The 19054-nt window shown below is 48.7% G+C and overlaps 7 protein-coding genes across 7 annotated transcripts; 3 read left to right on the forward strand and 4 right to left on the reverse strand.

Moving 5' to 3' along the window:
• Positions 1–742: 742 nt before the first annotated feature.
• On the reverse strand, positions 743–1919 carry BKA55DRAFT_571052 (acyl-CoA N-acyltransferase). The gene is made up of 2 exons (XM_046193039.1): positions 1161–1919; positions 743–1101 (listed from the first exon to the last, which is right to left on the reverse strand). The coding sequence occupies exons 1-2, from the start codon at positions 1549–1551 to the stop codon at positions 830–832; spliced, it is 663 nt and encodes a 220-aa protein (XP_046048944.1). The 5' UTR covers positions 1552–1919; the 3' UTR covers positions 743–829.
• A 234-nt stretch (positions 1920–2153) lies between these two features.
• Positions 2154–2702, forward strand: BKA55DRAFT_594948 (Tim17/Tim22/Tim23/Pmp24 family-domain-containing protein; the record flags this gene model as incomplete). The annotated part of the gene is made up of 2 exons (XM_046195730.1): positions 2154–2222; positions 2313–2702. 2 exons carry the CDS (start codon positions 2154–2156, stop codon positions 2700–2702), a joined length of 459 nt encoding a protein of 152 aa, XP_046048945.1.
• Positions 2703–3227: 525 nt separating this feature from the next.
• On the reverse strand, positions 3228–4651 carry BKA55DRAFT_512799 (nucleophile aminohydrolase; the record flags this gene model as incomplete). The annotated part of the gene is made up of 2 exons (XM_046187834.1): positions 3228–4451; positions 4514–4651. The coding sequence occupies 2 exons, from the start codon at positions 4649–4651 to the stop codon at positions 3228–3230; spliced, it is 1362 nt and encodes a 453-aa protein (XP_046048946.1).
• A 421-nt stretch (positions 4652–5072) lies between these two features.
• On the reverse strand, positions 5073–6979 carry BKA55DRAFT_540556 (uncharacterized protein; the record flags this gene model as incomplete). Its single annotated transcript, XM_046190283.1, has 3 exons — positions 5073–5173; positions 5222–6767; positions 6836–6979. 3 exons carry the CDS (start codon positions 6977–6979, stop codon positions 5073–5075), a joined length of 1791 nt encoding a protein of 596 aa, XP_046048947.1.
• Positions 6980–8265: 1286 nt separating this feature from the next.
• Positions 8266–10610, forward strand: BKA55DRAFT_512987 (kinase-like domain-containing protein; the record flags this gene model as incomplete). Its single annotated transcript, XM_046187854.1, has 2 exons — positions 8266–8408; positions 8468–10610. 2 exons carry the CDS (start codon positions 8266–8268, stop codon positions 10608–10610), a joined length of 2286 nt encoding a protein of 761 aa, XP_046048948.1.
• A 226-nt stretch (positions 10611–10836) lies between these two features.
• Positions 10837–11882, reverse strand: BKA55DRAFT_594952 (uncharacterized protein; the record flags this gene model as incomplete). Its single annotated transcript, XM_046195731.1, has 2 exons — positions 10837–11814; positions 11865–11882. 2 exons carry the CDS (start codon positions 11880–11882, stop codon positions 10837–10839), a joined length of 996 nt encoding a protein of 331 aa, XP_046048949.1.
• Positions 11883–16916: 5034 nt separating this feature from the next.
• BKA55DRAFT_513685 (uncharacterized protein) lies at positions 16917–18614 on the forward strand (the record flags this gene model as incomplete). The annotated part of the gene is made up of 1 exon (XM_046187917.1): positions 16917–18614. One exon carries the CDS (start codon positions 16917–16919, stop codon positions 18612–18614), a length of 1698 nt encoding a protein of 565 aa, XP_046048950.1.
• Between the last annotated feature and the right edge of the window lie 440 nt (positions 18615–19054).

Genomic DNA, 19054 nt, shown 5'->3' on the forward strand with positions numbered 1-19054 from the left:
CTAATAGAATACAGGGTTCAATGCCCCACTGACGCACTGAACTTGCCATGAACCTTTCCGTTACTGGGTGTGCACGTGCCATTGCCAGCCACTCGGCCCCTAACGAGCCGGCGGTTTCAGGGTCCCCACGAAGATTCCATCAATGAACATACCTTAGTGGATGGATCCATTGATAAGATGATCAGATAACGGCAAACTCATAAATGCGTTCTCGCTTGGTTTTCTTCTCTCATTGATTTGGTCTAACCTTTATTGAAAAGGGATTCTTCTGAATTAGATATGCTCATCCTGACCAGTAGCTCATGGTCCTATCTGGGCCACAAAAAGATGAATGCTCGTGGCACTCCTGAGTTATAGCTCCTTTCTCGTGTCCGGTAACACTGTCTGTGACAAGTCAGAGACATCCTCAGCCATGGAAGAATGGTAAAAGAATAAGTCCACCAGTATTTATCAATCAATGTATCTTAATTAAATTCATTAGAAGCTGAGCTTAGGAAAGTTTAAGATGTCCAAGTAGGGTTCAACTCTGAGGATGCATGATGCCCAATTTAGCGCTAGATAATGAAAGGCTCTTTAACAAGAGTGATTGGAGACTAACCAGGACACTTAACTGGCCACAATGAACCTCCAGTACGATCGAATTCTTGGGGTTCTCATTAGAATCTTACAGGTAGAATGACCACATACATGTCTGTTCAATAACCTGGTCAGCAATGTCGAATACATGAGCAAAACTACAAACTCATCATACTAGCATATGGTATTGCACTAAATGTTTAGTCTAGCTATATACTCGGTTTGCCAGACGATTGCCTCATCGACGTGCTGTTTACTGACTCTCCTTGTTAATTGATCGACCTCCAACAGGACGAATCATCAAAGGAACTGTGACGTCTGATGGACCACCCCAGCTTGAAAAGTCAGACGTGTGGCTATCAACCTCCTCGAAGCCAAATTTCTCATAAAGCTTTCGTCCTTGCACTGAAGATTCTAGACATGCCGGAATACCCAGGCGATCAGCTTCTTCAAGTCCCGATTTGAGCAAAAGAGAGGCTGCTCCACGTCTGTGGTGCTTCGGGTCTGTGTGTAGGAGTTTCAGATCTGAGAGTTTTAGCTAGTCAGAGAACGTATTTTATTGAAGATACAGCATTGAAACATACAAACATATGGCTTTCCCTTCATATGATTCACCCTCATATTGTTCTTGCCTCCAAAGAAGAGTTCGCATGCTTCCGCATTACAGCTCGGCCCCCGATAAGACGGGAAGGAATGTTGTTCCTCTGTTGGAGGAGCCTCCCAGATATACCACATAGCAAAGGCAATCATCTGGTCTTCCTCTTTCCCTATATCAGTATCAATGACTTTGGCCCATCGGCAGGCCGCGTCCTTCTGCAGAGAGTCGATGAGGTCCGCGACTCTTGTTGAGGACTCAGAAGTTCCCCCTCCCGGGAATAACACCGCTCCGACTGGACTCGGGCCATAGGCAACCGTCTCAATGGCCACAGCTCGATGAGCATCGGCTTCGGTAGCTGGTAAGACTTTGAGAGGCATAGTGCAGAGTTGACAATGGTCGGAAACATTCACATTGATGGACACAAGATGTCACTACCTTGAATAAATACCGGTTCCATTGTAACATTTACATGGGTTACGACTTCACATCAATCTTCGGCGAGCCTGAATAGGCATGTCGTTGAGTTCCTGCTCCGCTCTCGGCCGGGACGGGGATCTGGGATTTAGCGGGACAATACTGACGAAATCCTGGCAAGGAAACGAAGGGTACCCCAACGAAAAGCTCTAAAATCGCATATAAAAAAGAGGCAAACTCTTAGGGAACAAAAAATTAGCTAAGAGCTTGTTCTGAGTACAGCATTACATTGCATCCATTTCGCCTCATCTTCAGACTGAAGTGATCAATGACTGGTTAAGACGGAAGCTTCGAGCTGCCGAGGCCGGTTTAAACCGTTATCGATACTCGGATAATCCAACAGCCGCCCCCGAAAAATTCACTCGTTGCGCGATTCAAGGTCCGGTTGGCCGCAACCTTTTACGGCGACCTCACATTTTTCAAATCCAAACCTCGCCGTCATCAGCCTCGTCCTCGAGCCCTTGCCCTTCCCCGTCATTACAACTTTAATACGCATAAATCAGCCATGGATCACGGACGAGACCCCTGCCCTTGGGTCATTCTTAATGACTTTGGTGGTGCTTTCTGTATGGGCGTAAGTTTAGCCCTTCGTGCTGTGGACGATCGATTACAGCGACAATTGCGATATGCGTAAACCGGGACATGGCTAACATTGCCTCGCTAGGCTATCGGTGGTACTATCTGGCACGGAATCAAGGGCTTCCGCAACTCCCCCTATGGCGAGCGACGCATTGGCGCCATCACAGCCATCAAGATGCGCGCCCCGGTTCTCGGTGGTAACTTTGGTGTCTGGGGTGGTCTCTTCTCAACATTCGACTGCGCTGTGAAGGGTGTTCGCCAGAAGGAGGATCCTTATAACGCTATTATTGCTGGTTTCTTCACTGGTGGCTCTCTCGCCATCCGAGGTGGTTACAAGGCCGCCCGAAACGGTGCCATCGGTTGTGCTGTTCTTCTTGCCGTCATCGAAGGTGTCGGTATCGGTTTCTCCAAGATGCTTGCTGGTAGCACCAAGCTAGAAGCTCCTCAGCCTCCACCCCAGGAGGCTACTCTGTGAGCCATCATCTGACGAAATGAAATACTACGATCGATAAACGACGATCGAACAACCTTCGACTCCCCCACTCTCAACTCTACCACGACGACCAACAAATTCTGCGGGCCGGGCCCTCGAAGAGCCATGCCTCTTGTATTTTAAGCACCAATATCACCACTACCACGAACAAAAATTTGGCTGACATTTTAATCCTTTCAATCGCATCGGATCGGCGTTCCATGTATAATAGAACAAGATATCGGAAGGGTTTCGGGAAGGTGGAATCTGGTTTAGCGATGGAGTTGCCATACTTCTTGCGAATACAGACTTACTTATGTCTGATGAGGGAAAGAGAGCGAATGTGCATTATACCAAGCGATGGAGGGAAACTTGGGAATGCACGTGGACCAGCAGGTTCAAAAAGAAATAGGAATAGGAAATTCCTGCTGCTGATGTTTATGCTGCGTTTGTTTATCGCGGATTGGGTACAGAACGAATACAAATGGCATTCCTGTTCCACTCTATAACCGGTCACTCACAATGCTTTCAGCTTGTCTCTAGGTCGCTTGACGGCTCATTGCTGAAGATGCTCATTTGGGGCTTTCCCTCGTCATCAATCCAGGCTCGAAACATGCCTCCGCAGTTGAAATCCATCAGAACTTCAGACCGAGTCTCGATGAGTTGACCATGCGAATCACGAACGACAACACTCTCGATGCCAATGATGCCGCCTTCACCCTCGCCTGTCTGGCGCCATCTATCACCCGCACTTCTTTCCAGCTCTCCACCTGGGCCTGCAACATGAGCCACAGCCCTGGAACCTGACTCTGGCTTCCACCTTGCCATACCTGCTAGGGTTCGTAGCGCGTTAGTCCTCAGAAATGAATCGCCGTTGCCGGTTCCAGAGCCGCCAATAGATCTCGTGGTGTATATTCGTTCGCCCCTTTTCATGAGGGGAGTATACGTCATAGGAGTCGGAAAACAATCGGCCAATGTACCTCTCAGGGCATCGCTGAGCACCAGTGAGGGGCCTGACTCGGTCATGGCTTTCTTCAAACGATCCCACGTTGACGACCCTGTCGGATCACAATCCTCGGTCCATTCCTCAGCCCAGAAGCCTGACCCAATTGTAGGCGTATCACCGATACGACCAGTGAGCTTGTTCGTTAGACCTCCTGTACTGGTTGCGGCGCAGATAACACCATCTTGATCGAGTGCTACTGCTCCGCATGTCCCTTGAGGTAGATACTCAGTCGCACTCCAGGTTGCTTGCCCCTGGCCTTTCTTCTCCCTCTCTAGAGCCCGGATATGCTCATCCCAACGACGTTGAGTAAAGAAGTAACTAGGGTCGACAAGTTCTAGTCCGTACTGCTGCGCTAGTTGCTCGGCGGCCTTTCCATAGAGCTGGGTATGTCCCTGTGCGGACGGGACATCAAGGTCGCCTGAGTTGACTCCTTGGGGATGCGCCTCGAGATCGTCTTCGCCATGTTCAAGCATTGCACGAGCTAGAAGGATGGGATTTTTCACGCGGCGGATACCCATGACACCTACACCTCGCTTCTTATAACCACGGGATACCATGACCGAGGCCTCTAGTTCAATGACTCCATCACGAGTGAACACAGCGCCGTGTCCGCTGTTGAATAGGGGGTTGTTTTCCAGAAGACGGACTGCGTAAGTTGCGGTATCTAAAGCTGAAGGGAGCTTCTTGGGTGACTTTTCTGAGACTACCTCATCCTGGCTTCTCATGTACTGGTCCGTTTTAGTGACCTAAAATAATAATTAGATACCTGAGAATATGGGGCTTGCCGTGCTACCATATATGAACTCACAATGTCAATGAGAGCTTTACGATAAGCCCGAAACTGTTCCGGCGGATACGTATCGCGCTGGATATTACCTGCGCCTCCGTGAATGATAAGACGAGGCTTCAGTCTCGGTATTGATTGTTCTTGAACTCTGTACTCCATCGTTGGTGGTTGTAACCAAGATATATGGAGCCAGAAACCAAGATAGTGAAATGTAAAGGGATGGACAATCTCCCCTCACTGATTGCTGAAGTTGAGTAGCATTACGACATATACGGAGCCCCACTCGTGATCAAACCCAACATGGACTCATCCAGGCAGTAAGAGAAGATGTTGACATATTTTGAGAACAACATTGCCGCCTTTTCAATTTAAATATTGTAGACAGGGGGTATTCATGGATATACGCCCGTAATATTATACATGAAGATTTCTTCAGCCAACTCCCAAAGTTTGACAGGAGTTTTATGCTCCCCTAACACCATGCAAATGCGCCAATCTTCATAGGCTCCTTTTTACTCATATCGGAGTTAAACGTCCAAGATATATGATACCCAACAGCAAACAAACAAGAATTGTGACATTATGCCTGAGCCAATACTATAGCCGACTTAACTGCTCTGTCTATATCCTTTGGTCGTAAGCCTGGCGTGCGACCCAAGCATACTGCCCTGCTCGTCATTTCTATACTTCATTAGTTACTGGCTTGTAACACAAGTCGAAGGAACTCACCTGCTACCAGTCGATTCACATCCATTGTCACTTTTGTCTTCATCCAACTGGCATCTGTGGCCCAATCTCGAGGAAAGTATGATGTATCTATGAGGGACCCCATCCCTGTACCGAACTGCACAGGGTTGGTGGCCCCAACTTTTGGCATAATGTTCATGAAGTCAACGCCCATTGCAGGTGCCATAAGAGGAGCTTGTGTCATGGACGCTGTGGTGGTAGCGAGGGTGGTAGGTATCGTGCTTTGCCACATATTTGGTACATCGCTTGTGGCTTGCTGAGGCGGCATGTAAAGCGCCTGGCTGGACGCAGGGGGTTGCTGCGCTCCGAAGAAGCTGCTACTCGTTGCTAAGCCAGAAAGGTCTGGAGTTTCGTCGAACGAGCCCAAATCGATCTCAGCATCAATAAAATCCACATTAGCAGGTATCACGATACCCCGTTGACGTAGATATGTTTCCACCTCATCTGCATCGAAGAAGTCCCCTTCAAATCCCTTATACATCATTCGCATACGAGCGTCAATGCGGTCACCTTTGGTGGTTTCAACATCTGGGTCAAAGGGACCCATTGAAAACCCAGTCATCTCTTGTGGCTTCATATGCTGTGCCAAACCTTGATTTCCTAGTGGTATCGCATTCCCGTTGGTACCCGTTGCTACATTTTCCCCGGCTTCTCCATTGTCTGGGAAGAAAGTCCCAGAACCACCCAGGTTTGTGAAAGGGTACCTCCAAAAAAACATCGACTCCTGACTCACTCTAGCCAATGTGCTGGATATGCGGCGGATGATTGACTCCCTGGGTTCGAATAGCAGACAGAATCCAAAGACCTCAGCATATCGATGAGGGGGCGGATTAGGCATCGATGCTAATCGAAGGCCAGCCTCCAAAGTTGCTCTCTGAAGGCGGCGACCAAAGCTCCGTTCTTGTGGCGCATAAGTAGATGGCGAATGAACATTGGGAAAGGGTGATTGAAGAAAAGGATTTTGCTCGAAACTGACTGTCATTTGTGTGTCGTAAACCGGAAAACTTGCATTATCTGTAGTTGGCATTGTGATGATTTCGTAAGGTAGGTTCAAGGGAGGCGTAGCCTGTTGTCGTATAGTGCCGTCCGCTCTTTGCGGAGTAGAGAGGCTCTTTTCTTGAGAAGCGTTCAAAATTGGTGGATTTGGTACCATATATTCACCACTCCCCGAGCCAGAAGTGCTAGAGTCTGAGCCAGATGGGTGCCGTCCTGGGGGCTGTGTCACAATTTGCTCTTGTGCTTGCGTTAGGGCTGGAGTATCTTCCACGCCGTCGCGATTTGAGTCCTCGGCAGATTTTCGTGTGAGTGAGAGAAACTTGCGGGTTGTATCATTTAGACGCCTTGCAACTTCAGGTGCACCCTCCAGCATTCCCTGTGAAAGAACAAAGTCGAAAAAGTTCATGAACTCTTTGCTCATGTTTTCATTGGCATCTTCAAGATCCTTGACTTTGTCCTCAAGGGTCGTAATGGCAGTATCTTTGCGATTACGATAGGCCCTTTGAGCGAGTCGAATCTGCGTTCGACGACGCTATGAAAATTGTTAGTTAGAATGAGCCCCAGGGTGAGTGGAGAACTCGGCTCATTGCTTGAACTCACATCTTGAGCCGTCTCATCTCTGGTGTCAAGGCGTGGACGGCCTCTTGATCGTTTCTTACTCCGATCCTCGTCGTTTTCTTCGGACGCCTTAGATCGCTTCCGCGTTGGCAGCGACTCCGGAGCGGTCTGAGGTTCTTCAAGCATGGTGATTGATTTTAAATGAGGACGTGGGTGCCAGAAATAGGTGTATCGAATAATGAAATCCGTGGAGGATAGCCTCAGGGGACGCGGCCAATATGAATCATGTGGTAATCAATCGTATCCACAAACTATTCGAGTTTATGAGTTTTTTGGTATGTGTCAAGAGTAACTGCCGGGACAAAGACTGTATGACTCCGGTGAGGCCGGATGAAAAGCCCGGAGCTCTGCCGTTGCGCTCCGTATGCCGGGGTGGGGATACACGGAGGGTACGGAGCAAAGGTGAGGATGGGACGTAGATGATGGCGGAACGATAGGGGTAGAGATGTGAGATGATGTTGGGGTTGGTGGTGAAGCCGAAGGAGGGCTGTGCATCGGCTAGGATCTCAAATGCCGATCGATGTCTGCTTATCGATTAGCGTCAGAAATTTGATGATCAATCAAGATAGGCACCACATTCAGGAACAGGAACCCAAGCCTGGGATTGCCTGTTGTCTTTTCATCGAGGTGTTTTGCTAGTGCTCGGGTTCATAAGGCAAAACTCTTGTCTGTTACACAAGATACTGTTGACCGTTCAACCCTCTCGAAACAGTCCATGAGATGCATCTGCAGCAAGACATCAACCATGAGCGGGGCTTGGCCGTGGCTCAGCCTTAAATGGCTAGTGGGTTCCAGTGGATCGGAGCGACGTTTGGCCCACTGAAGAGGCAGTGTCCAAAGCGGGGGATGAATCTGGGCGGGACCAGACGTTTATGTATAGATGCAAGACAGCAAACCATTGCTTGAACCAACTGTATCCAGTCTAACGTGTGCAGGATGTTCAAAGAAAATGAGAATGTATACACTCATTCACTTCCATAGACTATCCATGCGCCAGAAGTTTACGTTCAATTGATCCAATTAGCGGCTGTCCAACCCTCAAAGACCCTCCACTGCTTCAGGGTAGTCCTAATGGGCCAGCTTTGCGCTGGACGCAGGCCACCAAAAATGTCACTGCCACTTTCGCGACAGGGGCCGCAGACTCAATTCCTCCCCACCAACAGGCAATTTTATTCTTCTGTCGTTTCATAACCTCTTGTCATCATTCATCTTTACACCAGCATCTTCAGCATATGCGCCTGGTTTTCTGTCTTTCTTTGAGGAGATCCCGTCAATCAAAGTGGACCCAATAACCAATAGAGACATCGGGCCTTGTCACACTATGGCTTCTGTTTTACTCTGACGGCGCTACCATTTCGCGAGCCACCACCGCACTCCCAACGACATCTGCTTTGCCCTCAACGTCCCTCAGCATGGGCGACTGGGCCCGTGGATGGACTAGAGTCGGGCAAACAGGTCCGACCCAACACTATGGCCGTGTATGGGAGGCTGAGCGCGAGCTCCAGGAGCTTAGCATCATAGAAAGCTGGAACGATGATGATAGTTGGCCCGGCATGTAAGCTATTCACAGCCAATGAGCCGCGCATATCTTCGTTGCTGACATTGGTTGCGCAGAAACAAACCGCTCTTTAATGGCCCCGATGCGAAGCGCTTCGATACAAAACTTGCTAAACTTGAAGATCTGGGATATGGCGCATTCGGTCGCGTTGAGAAGGTTTCCTACGGGTCGGTCTGTCTTGCGCGCAAAAGGATCCCACGTCGACGCGGGTTTTCTATCGACGATTTGCGCAAGGAGAGCTTGACTATGCAGAAACTTGACCATCGACATGTCGTCAAATTAGTTGCCACATACGCTCCACGAACACACGAATTATGCCTGCTCATCTGGCCTGCTGCCGTCTGCAATTTGAGCACTCTTCTCGAAGACTTGGAATATCTGCGCATGGGCGAAGGGGATCGTGAGGATATCCTCGAGAGGCTGGATGCTTTAGACATCAAGGATTTGAGCGCTATTGAGCAATCGTCTGAAGACCAGCTTCTCCATTCAACAACGAAGTGCCCACTCGAATTTTTACGCAATACAATAGGTTGCATTGCTCGCGCATTGGCCTATTGTCACCAGAATGATGTGAGGCATCTCGACATCAAGCCATCTAATATCCTGCTCAAGGCAGACCGAGTCTACCTTGCTGATTTTGGTGTCTCGAGAGATGTCAGTGGACAGGATCAAACTATGACAGAGGGGGTACCGGGAACAGAGAGATGGCGAGCACCTGAACTTTATGCCAACAACGGGTCCAGTATGCAGTTGTCAGATATCTACTCACTCGGTCTCGTATTTCTAAATATTGCAACCGTTCTGTACAATGTTCGGTTAGCTGAGTTTGACGAAGCGTTAAGGTATCCATCCAGGAACACCCAGGAAGAGCAGCTTCGTGAACGAGAGCAGAAGCTGGATGCTCACTTGGAAAAGCTTACCTCTCATGCCTTGGTCACTCCCCCTTTTATGTTTACCTACGAGGGCCAAGAAACAGTTCGTCCTCGGCCAGTTGTCAACTTGATTGCTCGAATGATCACTCCGAACCCCAAAAACCGGTTACACGCATACAAAATTGATGATAAACTATCCATGCTCGGAGGCATTCATCAGATTTATCACGGAGAGTGTTGTAAAAGGCCAATATCGTGGGTCGAAGACAAGTGGGATAAAAAGCTCACGGCATTGATGAGCCTTCGGAAAGAAAACGATCGCCTGAAACAAAAGGTTGCTGAGCTCGAAGGACGAGACAGAACATACGAATCTCGATTCCAGCGCGAGGTTGATGAACATAAACAGGCTGTGGTCATGCTTCAAAAGAAGCTAAAAGATATGGAGGATAAGTGTCATACGTTAGAGGCAGACAATGCCAAAAGGAGAAGCAGCACAAGCAAGACCCCGAGCAAAATGGCGATGCCGCGACCCTATCGAAGCAGCACAACGAATCTTGAATCCGGACTTGGGCTTGAACCCTCACCAAAATCGAAGTCGACGCCGGTTACACCAGCGGCAAGACCAGCCTTTCAGCCATGGTCTCGGTCTTATCAGCGTCTTCCACCAGAGCAGAGGGCGTCACCACTCCAGCGACAAGCCGTCTCGCCGCGACCTCCGAATGACATAACCCCCAGAGGATCAACCGAATTCCCGACCTCGAGATCACCAAGTTTCACTAATATTTCGGGTTATACTTTGCGCTCGCGTGGATCTGGCTCGAAGCTCCCCTTACCAGTTACACCGTCTCGAAGTGAAACACCGAATCTCAATCGCGATCAAAGCTTGACGGATAGCAGCATGTCCTCTTCAGTGTTCTCTCGACATAGCATCGAGACAAACCCAACACCTCTGCAAAGCAGCCCAGCCCTGGACCGCAACCCACTTCTCATGGACTCTGCAAAGGTACCTCAATGGGGTCAATTGTCCAAGCAGCCTGATCAACCCGATGCGAGAGTGGTGACCCCTGAACCACGGCCAGTGCCCTCAGAGCCGAGCAGCCCTGCCTTCTCAATACCATTATCCGCCATGTCATCCCCAAGAACTCTTCGATCCGACCTCGCGAGCATTGACGGGGATCAGACACGCCGGCCATCTGTACCCTCACTCCAATCATTAAAGAGCTGGGCTGAAGTAGCAAACGAGGGGAAAAAGTCGTTGAAGATGATTACTCGTCCACGGGCGCATTCGAATAGGTCCAATAGACAGCTGGAGGCGGAGCCTGTCTAAGAACATGTATCATGACAGAATGACGATATTGATGAATGACTTGGATGTTTAGGGCATACGACTTTGGGGACTTTGTACATATCAGGCCACGAACTACACAGCATTTGCAGCCAAAGTTGAATACAAAGGGCATCATATCCATATATCGTACATGTCTATATTATTTCCAATTCCGCTATAAATGACCGAACCTGGGTATAATTGAAGAAGATGATTACAGACCTTTTTATTGACGACCTCTTCGCATGGCCGCAACTTGACTGAAAAATCGAGCATCGTCGTCAGATTCCACCTCCCCTAACAGAGAATTCTCTTTCTTTGCCAGCCCTTGCCTCTTTGCCCACGAGACTCGTCTACCACTGTCGTCCACTATGCCTCCATACTTCTTGGCATACTCACGCTCTAATTTTTGTGCCTTTGCCATCCATTGTTCGGACAAGAACGGATCTTCAAATGAATTGTCTTTCGTTCGTTCCAATTCGGACTGCTTTTGGCGATACTCTGTCAGGATTGTATCCAAATTCTCCTTTGCTACTTGAGGATCAGTTGGCTCTGCGCCGCCCTCTTTTTCCTCCTTTACCAATGCATGTTCCTGCTCAATAAGACTGCTCACTGCTTTACCGCGAGCCGTCCAGTCGTCTGTGAACTTCGAAAGCTTTTGATCCCACCAAGCTTTGGTCAGAGTTGCAGTAAAGTGATATGACGCCGATGGCTCGTCCCGTCCGATTTCGTCTGTGGCACCCTCTTCATGTAGCAATTTGTCCATCATGGTATCCCAACGATCCTCTAATCTAGCCCTCGGAATTTCTTTTTTGGAAACATCCAAAAAAGTTTCAACAGATCGTCGAAACATGGCTGTCTTTCTACCAACTGCCCGTGAGAACACCCTCGGCTGTGGTTTCTTGATCCGCAGGAACGGTAGGGATTCGGCAGTATTACCAGAAACTGGTGCCTTTCGCTCACCTACAAAAGCAGATTTTGGTAGAGGGCGAATTGTCGGTTCGTATTTAGCAGGCTCATCAGGCGCAGAGACTTTGGTGAGGAGTGGAGGATTGAGTCGTTGTTTCGAACGGGGTGGCTTTTTGTAGGATGGAGATTCTAGACGTGAAAGATTGGCCGTGAAGTTGCGTTTCCGGAGATATCGAAGTATTTCAGAGTGCTCGGGCGACTTTGTATCTCGTCCTTTCGTTAATAAGGTAAGGAACTGAACAGAACATTAGACCATGTAGACCAAATCTTGTTCAAGCCTCGAACCTTGTATCCTGCAGCCATTGAGTCGTAAAGGAGCCTGAAGCTCGTGAGTGGCTTATTCTTGGCGAATCTCTCTCTCAATATCTTAGTTAGAGGATGTCTTCGTCCACCAGGATGGTGATGCGGTAAGGGCACATTGGATGCTGTTTTCAAGAGTGCTCGATAGAGTGCCAATACAGCGACTCTATGCTGTGAACTGCGCGCCGCGACGAAGTGTTGGCGAATCATGGCGGCGGCGGTTTGTGTGGGGGGATGTGCATTGAGACTACCGGTATAAGTGAAGCATCCAATGTTGGTGTTGACGCATGCGATCAGACGTTGGTGAAAGCTTGAGCATGGTGGGGGAATTTTACAGCTTAGCGGCTCGATGACTAAGGACCACCCCGGATTTTGAAGATCCATGTGAGTTGAAACGGCTGTCGAAAAGGCACTATTCCCGATGTATACGAAAGCTACCTGTGTCCGACATTGGAATATGGCAACTTGCAGTACTCGTTTTGGAACTCGTCGTCTCAATTAAGTTGCCTGTAGAGAGTGTATATATTTCTTTATGCTGGTCGTCTAGATCAGAGAAGTTACTGTGATGCCTACTAGAGTTTGCTAACATGCCCTAGCGCCGCTCGCGTATCGTGTTAGTCAAGGTCATATCACTATTGATAGACGATTTCTTTTTGCCCAGAGGTTGATCCGAAAGACCAGGAGCGACGATATTCGGTAAAAACATGTGCATCTCGTCAACAGCTTGCTCGAATGCTCTAAGGACAGCTAAACAATTTTAGAGAACCATTACGGATGCGATTTATGAACGTTGACGATTCCTGGAATAAGGGGCTCAAACTCAAATTTTGGTTGGAACCCTGAGTGTAACGGCAATTCAAGTTTTTAGTGTCTTTGACACATCTTCAGTCATCGAGTTTTGCGTGTCTTGTTGTCAGTTTACGAAAGCTAGATGACACCCATTCAAACAATTCTTGCCACATAACGGCACACATAAGCAGCCTAATACAAGCTAAAGTATGAGTAGGGCTGCATTGGCTGACTGGAGAGGGTTGAGCCGCATGTTACGGACCGTCCTATCAGAACAACATGATTTGAGCAGCTGACGATATTTTCAAGCTTGAAATGCAAATCTCAGCTCATGGCTGCTAATCCTTGTCCCGAGGTTCCCGTGAGGATGATCGCTAACCCACAGCGGCGAGCTGATCAATATTTTCGTAGTCTCGATAATCAGTACCGAGACATCCGGGACGTCTGGACGGATCGAACAAGTTAAAATTGCCGATTTCCGAGACGCTGCCCGGCATTGATTGATCTGAGATATGCAGCCGCGCGCTTGAATGATGGATCGGAGCAAGGGAGCCGTTGACAAATTTGTGATAAGTGAGATGATTTTGAGTTTGTGGTGTTTCAGTAAGCTATCATCACCTTGACGTTGGATGGTCAGAATGACTGGATGCGGAAAAGTGCCTGTACCTTGAGGACGGGAATAGTGTTTGCAGTGCAACTGTATGACATCGAGCCGTTGAATTGCATGAACTTGTAATAAAAAGACTATTCTCTGTTGAGTGGACCACCCTAGTCTTTTGCAGCGTAAATTCGATATGCTCTAGGGCGTCAGGACAGCCATCCTCATTCAGAACCATTCTGGATCTCCTTTGCTCCGCGAATTCTCAACTAGAAAGCATGCGTACCAGTTACGCTTTGGCCAATTATTTGATATTGCCAGTCTTCCGTGTGGCCGGATAGAACCTGGGCTTTGTTCATGATCGGCGAAAGGGTGCCGAATCCTAGATGAACTGAAAATGGTCTCGGAAACTTTAGACATTAGGTAGAGGCAAGAGTTTCGACAATAATGAGGAATCTCATATCTCAACTACTTGCTTGACTAACTTATGACCCAAACTCACATAGCATGATATAACATAATGTTTGTGGAGAATGGTCAACGATTTTGTGGGATAACTGACAGTTTTTGCTGTTACTAGCCGATTGGGCTTCTGGAAGACGCAAGGTGCCACTATTATGAATTAGCGAATGCTGTAGATGCCAATTTGGCCGAAACAGATGTTTTGATGCTTGAAACATGCTGCTATTGTACTTGGAGGATTTGTATGTCAAGATGAGTTTTAGGTGGTGTGAGGCTGAAAACAATTAACGATAGCTTCAACCGGCGCCCCAACAAAAGCGCAATAACACGATAAAGCAGACCATTAAAACGGCGTTCGTAGTTGTTGTCATTTAGCAATTGGTTCGTTTCACTGACAGACAGGCGGTCTGGGATTCTGAGTTGGCGATATGTATGTACATGCATGCACGATCTCATCCTTGTCGTTGCCTGCATGCGAAAGCTTAGGTCTGATATGCGACTACTCCACCGCCATTGAAGAGAATGATGTGTAGTCTGACTAGAACTTGTAACCAAGGACATGTTTGCGTAAAAAGATGGACGCAAGAACTGCTGCGATAAGTAAGTAGCCTTTACAATGCTGGATGCCCAGTATGGAATTAGGAATGTGTCCATGGAGCCTGTTTAAAACGCTTGAACTCAAACTGAGGCTCTTACACAGTCGCGGCTTCTAAAATGTGCGAGGCACCCCGCTCTGTGCCCAAGAAGTTGCCATAAATGTCGATGCTGACCAGTAGCAAGTGATTCCGTAACCCCGCGGAGCAGTTAACTTTGAGCCGATCCTACATTGACACTATTGATGGATGTGTCTAAGTCGTGGTTGAGAGCCGTAAAAACTTGTCTTTGACCGCAACACCGCAACCAGAAGAGTGGATCTATGAATGTCAAGAAATCCGACATCCACCCCATCACTCCCGGGTTTACGGGAGACAGTTATGCTAAACCGTTATTAGACAGTATGCAGATGTAGGGGCACGAGGACAGCCTTAATAACAGGAACAGCACTAAAGTTAGCAGCTCACGGGTCTGAATCATGTTGTTTGCATGTCTCATTAAACTCGATTGGCTTACCAGCCTTTCTCGTGTTCGGGTTGGCGTCCATCTATTATTTCTCTGCTCGGACCAATCTGGTACGGGAGGTGCCGCAGCTTGCATTGATTGAAAGGCCCTGGCCATGGTGAGGTAGGCAACCTCACCTCATATGACATTCCAGTGTTGCGAGATATCAATTTGATCCCCTGAGAGGTTGTTTACAAGATTGATTGGGCTGAACTTAGCGGGCAGTGGCATGCATGCTTCTCATCAGTCGCATGAGGTTTTGTAGGATGGATGCATCGGGCGTGTTCATGGATTAGTGACCCGCTCCCCCACCTCACTAATATCAAGGATGAGCTGGAAGACGCGGGAGAAGGAAGAAGAAAACGAGAAGAAAAAAATTCATCCCATGCTTTTCAAGGTCAAGGCTGGCTCTAGCACTTGGGGCCACTAACATGACAAAAAGAGAAGAAAAAAAAAAAGGATTAAAGCAAGAGCACCGACTGAGAGAGCAGGGCTTTTGCCAGCCTCTTCTCAACAACTGATGATTGTTTCTGCTGTTTTCCTTTCCCCATCAACTTTATTCGATCTTGATACCTCGACACTTACAGAAGCTGTCTAGCCCTGCTTCTTGGATCGAGAGACTAGCATCGCTCCTAGAGAGGAGACCTCGATCTGGTGACACAGACTTGGCTGGCACACGACATCGACGTAATAGGGGAATATAAGTCAAACAAAACAATAACTACGTCGCGATCATCAGGACTGGTTACTAAAAAAGGAAATATCCTGGGGAACCAGCCAGCTGGTCCAACGCCCAACGCCCAAAGTACCGGTACACAAACAAAAAGCAAAAAACTGCCAGAGGCATCTCGAGACAATAAAGTAGACAGGGACAACGGCAGCCACCAGTAGCAGCTCGAGGTCACCACCTGGGCTGCTAATTAATATCCAACCTGCCGATCCCAGGGCGCCTCACTCATTCATCTTACCACCCTTTTCCTTGCTCTAGCTCCTCTTCTTTTCTCCTTCTGTTTCCCTTTCACTTTCTCTTTTTCATTTCCCAGCCTCGCAAATAATTCACTTCACTTTTGGGTCTTTAGCCGCCCTACTCAACACTTTTCGATGATGCGCATGTACTAATACGTAAGTTGTTCTCGCTTCTTCTGCCCCCTGTTTTCGCGTGTCTACGGTATGTTGCTCCCGGCGCCGCTCTTTCTACCCCTGGCCGACTATTGATTAGCGGATGGAGTCTTGCGGCATCGTTGAGCTGTGCCTGAGAGGCTTGACCGCCCTATCCCTGGCTCTGAGGCGGATTCCATTGTCACCTTCTTGACGGCCATGTCATGACAGTCCAGGCAAGCCACTACTTACCCCAGCTTGACCCCTGGATCTGCCCATCATCGCGTCTGCTTCTGATATACACCCGAGTATCTTCCACCGCTTCGAGTCCTTGCCTTCTTGACCGTATAATCTTCACCTAACCCATGAGCCCATAACGCCTTACAACTAGCTTTGCGCCGCTCAACCATTTTCGCTTTTCATCCGTCTTTTACGGTGACCGCATTATTCAGAGCTGACTTTTAAATCTTGACAGACCCCACGCGACCACTCATCAGTTCATCCACAGAGTTGCGCGCGGTCTCTTATAATACCAACTTTCTTCCTATCCACTGTACTAAACAGGGCTACACCTCCCCTGACGATATTGGACCAACCTCTTATCTCTTGACACCTCACCCAACATCTCTTCATCTGCCGGTTCGTGTATTGTCCAAGTGCTGGATTTCACGGCGGGTCGACCACTTCCGTATCATCCCATCTCGCTCATCCTGGTCTCATCGGACCACATCTTCCCCGGCTTAACATCCCGCCAGATCGGTTACTTTATTGCTCGATCACGCCCTGTGCGTTAGCTGCGTATTCGGCTTTGCAAAACACCGAAACACATATCATAACTTGACCTGCCTCACTTCGTGGTCCTTGTGTTTGTTTACATTCGCCATCGATCATCCCTCAGCCCTATTTAACAACAGTTGATCTTTCTGTTTAATACCACCGACTTCTTGGATTGAGCTGCTGCATGAGCTCGACCCGAACTTGGCTGAGCTATCATGTTCCTGCATGCTGGTGCTAGCCTTCACGGCCACGAGTACTCGACAAATCGACCAACACAGGCGCCTCAAGGAGCGTTGCCTTTCCTCCGATCCGCGCTTCGACGCCAGTCGGATGCTGATAAAACAACAAGGCCGTTATCAGCAGTTGTTACTTCCTCACCACAACCCCGACCAATGTCATATCATGAGAAGCTCCCGTCTGTGACTACAGTGACACCGGTGCGCCGGACTTCTCGCCCCAGACCCAAGTCTGAGTACATACCTCGGCGAGATCTCTCTGTTCGCTTTCGTGAACCGGAGACTGATGACGACCTGCCACCTTCAGAAGTGCAGAGTGAAGATGAAGGCTCTGCTGCCTGCTCGGATATAAGTGACCTCAGTGATTCCTCCACAGCACCTCGAAGAAGGAGGAAGCGCACCTTCAGAAAATCTACACAATTTCTTCTTGCACACCCAGCACCTCGACCAGGAGCCAGACAACGCCGCTTGGTTCATCTCCGCCCACGACTGCTCCTTCAATTACAAGAAGTCGGCGAGAAGCGCCCAATACCCGCATTTGATGTAGTGCCATCCAGCCTCATCACAGGTTCTCAGATTGTTCCTCGTATGGCTAAGCGCTGCCCCCACCTGTTCCGCACAAAGCCAGTCCTGGGCATGAACGATCTCCTTATTGTTCGTAGTGAGGACTACGACACACCAGCATCTCCAGGATCTCTCGACACCGAAGACTCACTCGATCAAAGGGACGTTGTTGCAGTTATTAGCCCACTTCCCCAAATGGGTGACGAGTCGGCCGAAATCGTGATGGAAGATGGATCGACTTGGGAGTCGAGTTTGATGGCCAACGGCTCATATGAGTTCATTGGAGTTGACGAGCGAGGACGAATCAGTACGGCACGATGGGTCAAGAAGACCTCGACGCCAACATCCCACATGCCTAGGAATAATGGAGAACAAACACCGCCACCGAGCCCTTTACCCGCGGAAGTCAAGTGGACATTCAGTATGATACATCCCGATACAAGACGGCATCCCATCATGGGCTCCCTCATGTCAAATACGCTGGACGTCTTTGACACTTATAATACCATGTCGACCTCAAGCGGTCGTTATCCTCCAACTCGAAACACGCCACTAGACTCTAAGCTTGCCAGTGACTGGATCGTCTCGAATCCACCTGAAATTCAGTCACGATTGACAAAAGTGGTCCCAGAAGATATCAAACTTCTGATGGTTGCAACCGCATCTTGGATCAACCTGCGACAAAGTGGGTTGCCAGTATCGGGAATCTGCAGGACACCCTCAACGTTACAAAAACGCACACTTAGCAATGGTGGCCCGCAGAGAGCTCAGACGTTCCCTGCTCGCCCAAGCCTTTCTCTTGTTAACCCTTCCCATCAATTACCGCATGCCAACACGAGTCCGGCAAGTAGTTCTTTGGACAGTTGCACATCGGACATGCCCGCGCGTCGAAGGTCGGTGTCTTACAATGCCGGGTTTGTCAAGCGGTTTGTGACGCCGCGTGTCAGCGAGGATGGAAGACCTCCGTTAGAGACCCTCGATATCAAGTCAGACAGGCCACCGACAAGACGTGTGAGCATTAGTGTGCGAAATTTTGCAGACAAGATATTCCGCCGGAGAAGCAACTCCCATGCGCAGGCTGAAGATATATATGGACCCAAGTTCGAATATTGATACATCCATAGTGACGATTGTAATATAAATATACCATGTCCACAAAGGGACTTATATCATTCACATATGACATATTCCTGGTCTCCTCACAAAGTGCTAATATTCTCTGAACATGAAAATGGCGCCTCAGATTGTGAGAACGGACATTTCAAGCCGGAAACACGGCGAAGTGGAGCCTTTCCTCCTCCGGAATGACACATCTTCACGGAAGACCGGTCCAGATGGTGGGGCCCGGGATAATGCTGACCGGATTAAGAGTAAGATTGCCATTGGGGAATGCTGGGTTAGAGATCGAGCGGTCATTAACAGCGAGTTTGGTAGGATGCATCGTTCTACTCATCTGACCGTTTTGTAATGCAGCATTTTGTCCTGTGACAGGGTAGTTAGTGCTTAGAGGTGTAGCAGGCAGTCAGAGAGACGCAATCACAAGTGATGGTCAA

This window comes from Fusarium redolens (genome assembly GCF_020744475.1).
Source record: "Fusarium redolens strain MPI-CAGE-AT-0023 chromosome Unknown BKA55scaffold_9, whole genome shotgun sequence".
Lineage (NCBI taxonomy): Eukaryota > Fungi > Ascomycota > Sordariomycetes > Hypocreales > Nectriaceae > Fusarium > Fusarium redolens.